Raw genomic sequence first — 12626 nt, forward strand, 5'->3', positions numbered from 1 at the left:
CGTTCCCACGCTACAAACTCGATCTTTTTAATGATTTGGCCAAAAAGGCAAAATTGTAGCCATTATGGCTATAAGCTTAGTGCAGACCAATTTGAACGTTAGATCATACTTGTCAAACTGCAGAACTTTGCTGAAAATGCAAAGCTTTTATTTTTTTCATTGCTTTAGAATTAAAAGTAGTAGAAGTATTCCATTTTAACTATATTTCACTTTTCTCCTACTCTATAAGCAATAACCCAATTGCTTAAGCAAGACATGTGATGCATGAGTTAATAATAAACACAACAGGTCTCCCTTTTCCCACATCCGTACTTCAAACCACTCAGAGTCATCTAAACAATCCAAAATCCTAATTCTTCAATCACTAATGCAAATGAAGCACAGGGGTTTTTTAAAGTCCCTTGCAGTCAGTCCCTCTCCGACAACAAGGTGAAGTCAGGGAAAATGCACTAAAGCAGAAAAACCAATGACCATTTGCTATGTGCTTACACACAAATAAGACACAAAAGAAATTTCCTGACAGGCCCTAAGTTACAGCCAAAGGAATATGTGAAAGTCTCAGACAGAATGGTAAGACACTCTACTTTTACCTGGACTGTTTTAATAAAGTCATATAAATATGATTGTTTGGGTAAATGAGGGTTAAAGTCTGTCATTATGTTATGTCATAGTGTCAGAATGACAATTCTGCTTTGTAAGGAGACTATCATGTTTTTGTACACTGTTTCTTACTCAAACTGAAATATGGTAAGACAACTGAGAAATATGCTGCAATTGAGATGAGTTCCAAGCTGCCTTCCTCTGTACTGCCTTTTGGACCAAAGCTCAAAACATTACAGGACTTTACGAGCAAATACTATATAGTGAATTGTGACACACTAAGAAGAAATCATATTCCTGAACTATCAATGTGCTCCTGTTGGAATAACCAATGCTTCTATTTAAAAACTTTTTAAGGATGTTCATGGCCCAACACAAATGTTACAGAAATTACTTGAGAGAAAAAGCTATGAAGAAGTTGTTTCGACTTTGATAGGCAAAATCCATGGGTGTGTTCCTAACTTTTAATCAGCATGATGGAAGAACACAGCACCCTCATTGCCAGTCCAAATTTTAAACTTACACTCAAAAAAGACAACAAACAGTTAGCAAGAACTTGAAGGAAAGGTAGTATTTCGGAGTGTTTGTTCTAAAAGAGACACTGTTTCCTCTCTTAGATCAACCACGCAGTCTCATTACCTGATCACAGAAAGGTAAATTTCTGTACCCTGAGCTGCACAGACTTGCATATCTTTGAACAAGGTGAAGAATTCACAGTCAGGACATATGTTTAGACAGAGAAGGCAGTTTGGAGAGTGCTTGAGGAAGGAGAAGCGCCTTTCAAAGCATGACACACAAGTCCACAGACATGAGAAGATAGCTGGCATCGCTTAAGTACAATGGGACTCTTTGCTCCCTTATTTTTGCATTACTGCACACAGCTCAAAACACTGACAGAAACTTCATACAAACAGAAAAAAACCCCTCTCAACACACATGGATTAAGGACATACATGTTTCCTTCTGCTTCTATCAGGTTCTATTTGTTAACTTCTTAAAAGACAGAAGGCACTGCTTTGGGTAAGAGTGGCTTCTCTTTCTGATTTTGGTAAAACTTACACAAACTCTATTTATCAGTAAAGCTGCTGTAATAATATTCTTGTCCATGACTATCCACCTTCAGATTCCCTAGGAGGCAAGGAGTACTAAATACTTGTCACTGGAATAGGAACAGTTGATATAAACAAAAACGTTTTCAGCCTTTTAACTGAACAATGTTATTTTGAAGTTTATCCACTAATTTACCTTCCATCAGTTTCCTCTATAAATCTCCTCATGCTTAGTAGCATGATTAACATTTGCAAACCGTGTATTGGGCTGATTATGCTGCAAGCCATTTGATAACTTTCATCATTATTCAACATGGAAAGTAGAATAAAATAGGACTAGAATTACTCTTCCACAAATCCTCTCAGGGCGTTCACAAATGCTCCCTTGTCCTCTCTACTCCAGTTTCCTTGTTATTTTTCAGTTTCATAAGCTGGTTAGATGGAGTCAGAAATAAACACAAAATGGTAAGAGCTGTCTTGGCAGCCGCCAGTGAATTCCCACCATAAGCACTTTCACATCCCACAGCAAGAAAGCAAGAAAGCAAGCCAAGGTGTTTCGTAAGAGCAACCCACAAGTCTTAACAAATGCATTTACGAAATTAACTGAAGCTTTCACCATTTACGCCACAGCATCTTGCAAGGGTCTAAAAACCTCACCTCCAGATTCAAACAACCAAAGACAAATTTTCATACAAACCTGTTGTCACCAGACCCTGTATAAGAAGGTGTTTCAAATGTACACAAGCAGTGAAATAGAGAATTCTGTTTCACTAATTATTCTGATGAATTTTGCAATGGAAGTCTGGAAGTCTAGCACAACATTAGAGTTTTTTGTACTAACCCTATTTTAAGTCTCTTCTAGCACAGATCACAGATCTGTTCTGTACTAATACTGTTCCCAAAGTCAATCATCAGAAACTGCTATCTCCTCTAGCTCTAAAAGACAGAGGAAAATAATTAAGGCAAGAATTAAAACAACTGCTTCAATTAGTACAATCCAACTTCCACCAGAACGTGGAACATCCCAAATATAATGTTTCAGAGAGCTTTGCTTGTCCTCCTCACCTCTAAAAACACTCTTATTACTACAGTTTGGAAAGGTAACTGAGTAAAACGAACATATCCCAAGTTATTCTCTTACCTTAGATATACCAAATGGATAGAGAAAAGTAAAAAATAGGTTAATTTCTTTTTATACAACTCTTCACCAGATCTTGGTAAGAGATTGATCAGTACTGCCAAAGAAATGGAAGTTCCCAGAGGACATGGTGCTCCCTAACACATAGACTGGACACTTTTCCACTCCACATAGTATTGGAAAGAAGACATCAGGGGTGAGCTCTGTGGCAGGCTCAGCAGCTCCTCAGCACGTGCAATGCTTCCAGGTATGGGCAGCTCTTACGCAGCCACAGCTCAGACACATCTAACTGCCTGCTCCACATCTCTTTCTGCGGACTCTATCACGGTCAGTCCCACACTCCAACTATGCTCAAGCTCTTTAAGTGAAGCAGGACGCAGCAAAGACACAGTCTAAGAAGTGGGCAGATGATGCCCATGTAAAAGATGGGATAAGCTGGCATTTAAGAGCAGAAGGCATAAAACAATGCCTATGGAAGCTGCAGATGCCTGCTCTGTACTCAAATGAGATGAAAATGTCATCCCTTACATAAAAGTATTTCCTACAGGACACAAAGTGCTGTTAGCATATATACATATTTCTTTTTCTGATTTTCAGTGGAACATTTTTCCATATACAAGGTTACATGAAAAATACCATTGGTGCCAGTTTGATTGCTCCAATTACTGAGTGACTATTTTGTTTTTTCCAGAGTGCTTGCTAAAGAAGGGTGGGTAGACATTTAATGACAGGGTGTCTGAGGTGACTGTGTTGTGCTCTCAGAAGGTAACAGAAAAAAGAAGCACAGTCTTTTGTGCATTTCTGCCTGATGTAACTCAGGAAGTTACTTCTTATGAATGCAAAATAATCATTAATTTTGGAGAGGATTTTTAAATCTTGTTTTGTAAATATTTTCCATGGAAATCTGGATATTTAACTCCTTCCCATCTCCCTACTGAGATGCTTATTAAACTACCACTATAACACATTGTCTGTATGCAAAATTGGGATTATTTTTGCTGTCACTAAATTAAAATGCAAATGCCTCCAGGAGTTCTCAGGTAGCTCACTTAACCTTTTTGTTCACAAATTCCAAGATACACATTTAAATGTGTTGATCAATAATAACTGAAAAAAACCTTTCTCATCACATCCGCATTATTTTCCTCATGTTCAAATATACCAGGGTGTTTATTTTCATACATCAATTCTCAACATATACTTACACTGCATGCTTTTCAGAGAAGGCAATATTTCCTACCTAGTCTGGGTATTACATATCTATATACATCTAATCTCAAGTCTTTAAATATTGCTTTAATATAAATTCAGTAACACTGATAATGATAAAGGGAGAGAGTGTTTCTGGGACTTTGGACTATGGATAGATCCAGACAGTGAAGCTGATGTATGAATGCATGCTTTGGAGAAGTATGAGGTCCACTTAACGGAAAAATGAAAGTCATTCCTTTCTAATGAAAGATTCAAGAGTTATTTGTAACTCACAGTGAGACTTCACCATTAAAAATAAAATAACATATATGAAGTTGTTGCCTTTTTGTAATTTCATGTTAATTTCCATGAAATTATATTCTTACTAAAATATGATCTACATGGGCAATTTTGCTACAAAGAACTACTCAGGTCAGACTTACTGATAAACAAGAGCACTATTTTTGTGAGAACTGTATCTGAAGGTACTGAAAAACAAGTTGTTTCCTGGAAGGTAACTTAACACCACTACAGAAAATAGAACTTCATGCACTCTCCCTCAGGGCAGAGTTTACTTCCTAGGTTTTTCAATAATGTTGTGTTGAAATATTTAATGCATATTTTGAAAAACCTAACAAGCATTCAGCTTTAAAGAGCTAACATAAAGCAATTCTCACTGTTTCTCTAAATCAGCTTCCACCTACTTCAGCTCTCTAAATGCAATTCAGAAAGCCTTTAACACAAATAAAATTTACGTTGAACTGTTCTTCAGTCACAGACTAGCCTTCTGCCAAAACTCTGCAGCTCTATCCTGCTGACTTAAAGTTGCTATTCACAATATTTCACAACAACTTTTCTTTTCTAATACTGTCCCAAACAGCAGAGGCTCTGTCGTTTCAGAAGGTGAGAGACAGTATTACCACCCCAGCAGTTGATCTGCACCAACTACATTTCTGTTCTGCTCAAATAACATTTTTTCTGGGAAATCTACCCTAAACAGAATATAGGAATGCAAAACATAGAGTAAGTATCTCTGAAAAGGGCACTTATTAAGATCATGTAAGAATTACCAAAATATACATCCAAGTGGTACTGTGTCATAAGCATACTTGAGAAGAAGGACATGAGATTAACAGGAGTCTACCAAAAGATTACTTACCATGTTCTCCACAGACCCTTATCTACATATCTTAAGAGCAAATGCTCATCTCCTTTAGTGCACAGCAAAGCATCTTCTAGGTCTCTCAACAAGATAGCAAATGGATTTTTAAAATCTCCTTTTATCTTTTTTTTTTGTAAATACAACTTCACCCACATCATCAGACAAAAAATGATGATACCAGTAAAATATGGTAATGGAGCTGTTGCAGGTACCTCTGTGTTACACATACCTCCATCTGGCTGTAAAATGAATAAATGAATAAATGAAGGGCTGAGATTTTCCCCTTCCACAGGGATATGAGTACTTGCGACTCTCTCCAGATGCTGCTTCCCAAGAAGAACATAAAATGCATCTATCAGAAAGCACCAGTAGAGAGGATCCACTGCAAACGCACCTTCCACTCTTTTCATTGTTTCCCCTTCCATCACTTTAATAGGACATTGTAATATTGTCTAAAGTACCTCCTACATACAGCATAGATTCTCATCAAACTGTTATAATCAAACTTGCAACAGAATAAATTTCATTTCCTATCTTCTTCCTACCTACACTGACTTGAGAAATATTTTACTACAGGAAGTGTCTCAGAGGGCTTTGCAGCAAAAAGTAGAGAAATGGTATTTAGCCTAAGAAGAAAACAGAAGTGTTTGATCCAAAATTCTACACTCTGTCTACATCCACCTCTGCCATTACTTACCTGATGAATAAACAAAATAATAAATGTGGTTGTATTTAATGTAGTTGTTTTGACTGCTCCCAGTGCAACAGCCTACCTTCTCAGCTCATACAACCCACAATAATTCTGGAAGGTATAAAAACCCACCCTGCTTACCTTTCATCCCAAACTTAGAGTGTCTTCCAAACTTCAGGATAATGAGGGTTATTACTAAACCAGTGCACACCAGTGCTGCAATTCCCACCACAACGTACACCTAAAAAAAAAAAAAAAAAAAAAGGGGACACAAACACACCTATTTGTTTTGTTCATTTGTCTTCAAAGACATCTAGCATACATTCAGATTAAACCAGCTATGAAAATAGATTCATTTCTTTTGGGGAACATTTGCATTCAGATCAAGGAGTACAAAAAACTGACACTTGTTGAGGTTTCCTCTATTCTGCAGAGAACAGAGATTCAGACACTTATGAGAACAACTTTTTCAACATCCTACACATTCAAGGCAGGTGGGAGGGAGTGTACATCACCCTTTTCCCTTCCAGCAGAGTGGCATGTTACAAGAAAACACATAAGAAAAGCACATTGGAAAAAAGATTTACTGTGGGAATGGTTGAATGCTCGTACAAATTACCTGGAGTGGCTCTAAAGGCTCCATCACTGGAAATACCAAAACCAGTGAAGACACAACCATAAGGAACCATACTGGCCCTGCTTAATCAGGAGAGCTCGGACCAGAGGATTTCCACAGGTCCCACCTTTACCACCTCAGCAGTTCAATGACTACGTTATTAGATGAGACAAGTCTGTCTTGGTTCCTCCCAATTTTTAGGACAGTGTCCCAGCTCACAGTCTGCTGTCTGGCTCATGAATGCACACTCTCCACTGCTTGCTGCTTTACAGAGTCACTGACGGAGGAAGGCTGCAATGTCAACCAGGCTGGTAACCCACTATCAGTTTCCAACATTTCAGTTCAGGAAAGCATGAGAGGCAGGGCAGCAAAGGAGGAGGCGGCCCACCAGTTCAGCCACTTGTAGTAAAACCTATCACAGACCATTTAATCAAAAACCTACATGAAATCATGTTTTAAAAACATATAATTAGATTTTGAAAATTCATTGCAGCACATCACTGCTCTAAGATGGAGGTGACTCCAAGATGTGTATTCAAACAACAGTCTCCAAATTATCTTGGATGTCCCTGTTTTGAAAATCATTATTTGCTCTCCTTGACTAAAAATTAGATGCAAAGTTTTAGGCTAAAAATAATTACAGTTAAGTTGTTAAAAAAAGCAAGACATAAAACAGTGGTTTTAGCTGAAAAGTGACTCACTCATTCAAAAAAAAAAAAATGAGGGGAAGGACAAGAGAGGGGAGCACTGATTTTCTTTTTTGCCCTATTTTTTCTGTGTTTTGATCACAACACAGTAATAGCTACAGTTTTCTGATACATCAGAGCTCCATTACAGTGTCTGCAGTTTTGTAAGTTGTATAACCAGAAAGTCCACAAAGATCACAGACCAGGAAACAATGCATATACTTACAGTGATGCTATCTTCATTCTCTTTGTTGGAAACATCCGTTGAAGTGATTTGATTACTGTTATTTGTGGCATCTCCAAGATCATTAGGTGTGGTTTCATACTCTTAAGAAAGAAAAAAAGATGGCTTTTATAATTTCAAAACGTTGAGGAGGAAAAGTTTTTCTAAGGTGGTAAGACCACTATCAGCTTTGGGAATTTGAGCTCTTTGGACACAACTCATAATTGCTAATAAAGCTGGAAGGTTATTGGGGAAATCATTATGGCATGTAATTGAACAAATGTGCTGTGACTGACAAACATGAAAAGAGAAGCAATCTACATAATAATGTGTATCCCTACTGGATATGCTAGAGTTAAATGAGAACTCCATCCACAGAGCTATTTTTATGCGCTCCTGACTTCCCATTAAAAATGAAAGACTGCCCTCTACACTGAACTTCACCAGCCTCGTATTCAGTCAAGCACAGGACAGTCTTAGGAATTAGCTTGAACACTTTTTTTTCACTGAAAAGAACTTGGCAGATGGGTTTCAAGCTATTTTACTAATATCAAATATGATATGGCTGCTTTTATTTGTTTAATAAATAATTTTAAAAACCCATGTTATGTGCAGAGAGGTTACAGTTTAGCTTTGCTATCATACACATAAGCCTTTAAAAATTAAAGTGCTTGAGATGGTATGAAGAAATTTGATTGATTTATCAAAATAATTCCACTGATGGGGCTGCAGGGGCAAAACCAGAACTATCTCATACAAAGAATGATCATGGATCAATTATTTATAATTACTTCAAAATAAAACAGAGTTATTTACAGTCCATGATTTCCAGACAAAATTATTCAAATGAGAGAAAAAGAATTAAATAATTACATATATAAAGTTAAGAGAAACATGCATTAAAAGAAAATTTTAAAATGCATTTACTTTATTATTACATCTGGAAACACACATAACATTTTAATTTCATGACTGTAATGTATGCAGATGAAAGAAACAAAGGGCAGTAACTGCATCTATTATAAAATACACCTCCAGCATTGTCATCAAAGTTTGCAATTAAATGGGTATTTCTTTACATGTTTTGATTAAAATCAGTGCCATAAGCCTGAAGATTAAATCTTAAATGTGAATTTGAAAAACCTCTTGCTAACTAGAGATGCAGGAGCATTTCTGAGCATGGAGCTCCAGCTGAGCATGCACAGGGAGGGCTAGGACCTCAGCAGTATTCTCCTTTAGCTCCCAAGGCCAGTTTGGAGAGATCTGCTGGCACTGCTAGCAAGAAGTTGCACTGGGCTTTTGATCTTCAGGCATGCAAGGACACATTTGCTTTCTGCAAAGCACTTCCAGGCTGCAGATTTTTTTTTTGGTTCAGGAAGCTGTCAGCTACCTCTGGCACCAGTGCTGCAGTCAGCACAGTCAGGATGTCTAAACAACTCACATAGTCTATTTTGGCTCTAAACTATGCATGCCAAAGGATAGGACTCTTTCAAGCCAAAATACATATTAAATATACAGAGCTTTCCAGAGAAAAAAATTAATTTCTTGATTTTTTACCATTTGAATTCTCCAACTCTGCACTGCATATCTATGTGTATAGCTTACCACGCAGCAAGGTTATAGCAGCAGCAACAGGAGAATGAACAGCACTGAACAGCACTCTTTGCTCATCCAGGCAGCACAATCCCTGGCTGAATGGCTCACCTGCACAAACAGCCTGGAATTTTGGACAAGGCGCCTTGCAGTCCATCTGTGACCATGAGGACACGCTTTACCAGAGCAGAAGAGGAGACTTCTACTTCATTATTTCCAGGCAAAGCCAGCTTTATAGCAAGTATTTCAGCCAAAAAAAATTGGGCTTCCTTTACGATTAGCTGGGAAAATTTTCACAGAGATGGCTTTTGCCAACCCTGTCTTTATTATAGTTTTATAAGACTAACATATAAAACAAATATTTAGAGTCTTTGCTGCTCTGACTCTGTAAAACAAACTTAGAAGAAGGAAAGTTTTTGCTCTCGATTTCAACTGTAAATAACAGCTGATGCTATTTGTAGTTCTGTTTATGCTCAGGTCTGTTCTAAACTACTGGAAATCACACCCTGGAGGTCTAATAAGAACCACGGAGTGTTTCAGATCTGGTCTATGAATCATCTGAATGTACTTTTATATTAAAATGGGCAAGAGCTAAGGTAGGCTACATTGGTATACTCGTGGTGTGCTGACATTGCTTGCTGTCTAACTGTGAATCATTTGCATTTGAAATACTGCCAGATCTTCAAAGCCACTTGAAATGGGTGAGTCAGGCAAGGAAAATACACACAACAGCTATCCAGTCCAAACCGGACGATCCCGAGTTAAACAAATTCCTGTTCATTTCACTATGAAATCCTGACAGAGACACTGAGCACTCTTACAGATAGGGTCACGCCTCTTGACTCATGCTAGATAAGGTTCAAATTGCTTTAGGGCCAGGTTCTCTGGTGCTCACACAGCCACCAGTGAGTATAACAGTGTCTTATAACAGCTGCAGTGAATCGCAGCTGATGTTGGCCAGTATTTTACAGCCATTTCACAAACAAGGTGCACAGCGGCTGGGATAGGTGCAACAGCATAGTCACAGCAGCACTGGAGGGGTCACTCTGCACAGTCATTCCAGGGTTTGGCAGATATGGGGCAGGTTGTCTCTCTCATGTTCACAACCACATTAGAAGAGGCATCGTGGCATGAAAATATGAACTCAGAGCCAAAGGAGATGGCTTTGCACTCAATTTCCTGCTCAGACCCCTGTGAGTCACATCATTTCTCCCAGGTACTTCCCAGACGGTGTCAGGACAGCATTCCCCCTTTGTCTTTTCCAAGAGGTGCCACAGAGGTGAGCTAGAGGCACAAGTGACTGTCCATGCTTGCAGCAGGCAGGGCACCATGCAGGCAGGACTCCCCTCTGCAAACTCAGTGTCATGCAGCCTGATGTGACCTCATCAGATTTTCTAATTTCTGTTGTATGTTCAAAATACTTAACCAAAACATTTGGAAATAGCCTCCCATCACAAGGACCACAGCTGCAAACAGCAGGAAGAACAGCCAGGAATAAAGAGGAAGGCTGCCTTCACCGGGACTAGGCCTTGCAGTTTGTGATCTGCTAGCAAAACTTGAAGCACGTATCTCAGCAGAAACCCACCGCAGTCACTTGAAGCACAGCACTCACATGGCTAAAGCATAAGGACCTTGATAAACAGCTCTGAATCAAAATCTTCATGCATACAGCTTATATAATACAACACATGAAGAAACTGTGCAAACCATCACCACTTCCCCATCCCCAACGCTCCCTCCTCCTCCAAAAAAAGAGAATTTGGAAAGAGAGGGAGGGAAAGCTATCCTTTGGAGTTTCTAAGCATTTGAAGTCAAATTGATGCTTGAATTGCACATTTGCTAAAGTTTAATGACATGGAATGGAATCAAAGCAATAACATTTAGATCAGCTTTAGGTAACTTGAGTCTTGGGCCATTTCATCCAAATAAAAAGTACTCCGAAGAGGATCCAGCTTCAAGCTGTTCAGGTATGTTGGTTAAGATGAACTTTTCTACTCACCAGAAATACACCAGAAATATTTTTTAAAACTAGACAGTTGCTTTTCATTCTGCAGCTTCTATTTCAGTGCACGCTGGCTTTCACTTGGTACATTCTGCCTAACTAAAAAACTAATGTGAACACTGTGCCATCAAATCTCTTGGCACACACTCAGCTACCACTGAATTGATGGTCTGCTTATGCAAGAGAGATTAAGGGAAGGTACAAATGAGCAGACAGAGCAAAATAAATTGCTTACAGGAAAACTTACTTGTGCCAATATCATTTCTAAGTGGGATTTAGGGGTACATTTTTGGAGGCAAAATAAGTACGGCATCATCCCTGAAAAAATAAATTAAGTTGTATAAAGAGAAATCATGAACTCTCTTTCCTCTAATAAATGCCTCCAAAAGGTTCACAAAATCTCATGTCTGTGAACCACATCACACAGCTGTCATCCTACAGGATCAACTGCACCCATTTGTATCCATGGATTTAGGCTTCTCCTAATGAGAATCAAAAGCAGCATAGTAAGTAAAAGATAATATTGTCATCACACATGTTAAATACAAGGCAGGAAAACCAAAAACAAAAAGTACCTTTTAGAACTGTGTTATTCTATGTGACATTTCAATTTAATTGAGACTAACATTGGAACTTTTAATGGTTTCAATTCCTTCATTACTATTATTAAAAGAAAAGAAAAAGGAAATCAAATATATACCGTAAACGTCTGGATCCAAAATTGGGCCACTACCTGTATAGGGAAAAGAGAAAAAAAAAAGAAAAGCCTTGTAAATAGATTGCAAATGCCGGAAGAATAAAAAAAATTTTTAGGAGTTGTTTTAGAAGTTGACTTTATTTGCCACAGCAATCATCAGCATCTACATAAATGCAAATAACTGCAGTTTATTCATTACATTTACAACCATATTAGAGTTATCCCAAAGCATTTTGCCTCATGTGTGCACAGGGCACTAGGTCTGGCAAGGCCACCCATTATTTCCCAATTGGGCAAAATCCTCCTTTCCGCTATTAACACACGTATCTGGAATAAGATAATCTGCAACAACTATTCCTGTTGAAAAATCAATGGTAAAATTTGCCCTGAATTCAAGTGGAAGCAGATTTCACAGAGCTTAAGCAATCACTGATTTTTACCTGATAAAATAATTATGATATTGTATCACTGTGAGAGCAAAACATTTTAAACTGTGAGGTGGCAAGTTGAGGGCTATAGGTAGCAATGAGCTAAGCAGCACCATTCAATTCACTCTGTAAAAGGATGGTTCCAAGAAGCCAGCTGCACAGACAGAACTCTTATCAAAAGAGTCAGATGTCTCAGCGGCCAGGACTTTACACTAGCAAATGGATACCTGTCTAGTCCACACTTCTCTAAATTTTACTAGTTCGTCTTTGCAGCTTTTTCTAAATACTGCATGTACGTAAGGTTTAGCCCATACATGAGTAAAATGCACAGAACACCCACAGAAATTAGCGAACTGTTAGACTGTTCATGCTTTGAAAGATATTTGTCTTGTATTTAAACATACCCATTCATTCTGATCTATAATGTACTTCTAGCATAGTTTATGTAGTAGCCTTCTAGTTATCTCTTCCATATTTTTACTCTCCTTTTTTGCACATTTGGAAATAAATTAAACAAATAATTAAAATCTCTAAAGAGGAATCCAACTTC

At 38.1% G+C, this 12626-nt stretch overlaps 1 protein-coding gene across 1 annotated transcript in view; it reads right to left on the reverse strand.

Annotated features, from left to right (window-relative positions):
• Positions 1-12626, reverse strand: part of NTRK2 (neurotrophic receptor tyrosine kinase 2) — a 199743-nt gene that overhangs the window by 136311 nt on the left and 50806 nt on the right. Inside the window, exons 9-11 of the mRNA XM_085041990.1 lie at positions 11652-11684; positions 7360-7460; positions 5973-6072 (exon numbers count right to left, since the gene is read on the reverse strand). Coding sequence (XP_084898116.1) covers positions 5973-6072; positions 7360-7460; positions 11652-11684 — 234 coding nt within the window. The remainder of the gene's footprint in view (positions 1-5972; positions 6073-7359; positions 7461-11651; positions 11685-12626) is intronic.

This window comes from Lichenostomus cassidix, chromosome Z (genome assembly GCF_008360975.1).
Source record: "Lichenostomus cassidix isolate B80296 chromosome Z, HeHo_3.0, whole genome shotgun sequence".
Classification (NCBI taxonomy): domain Eukaryota; kingdom Metazoa; phylum Chordata; class Aves; order Passeriformes; family Meliphagidae; genus Lichenostomus; species Lichenostomus cassidix.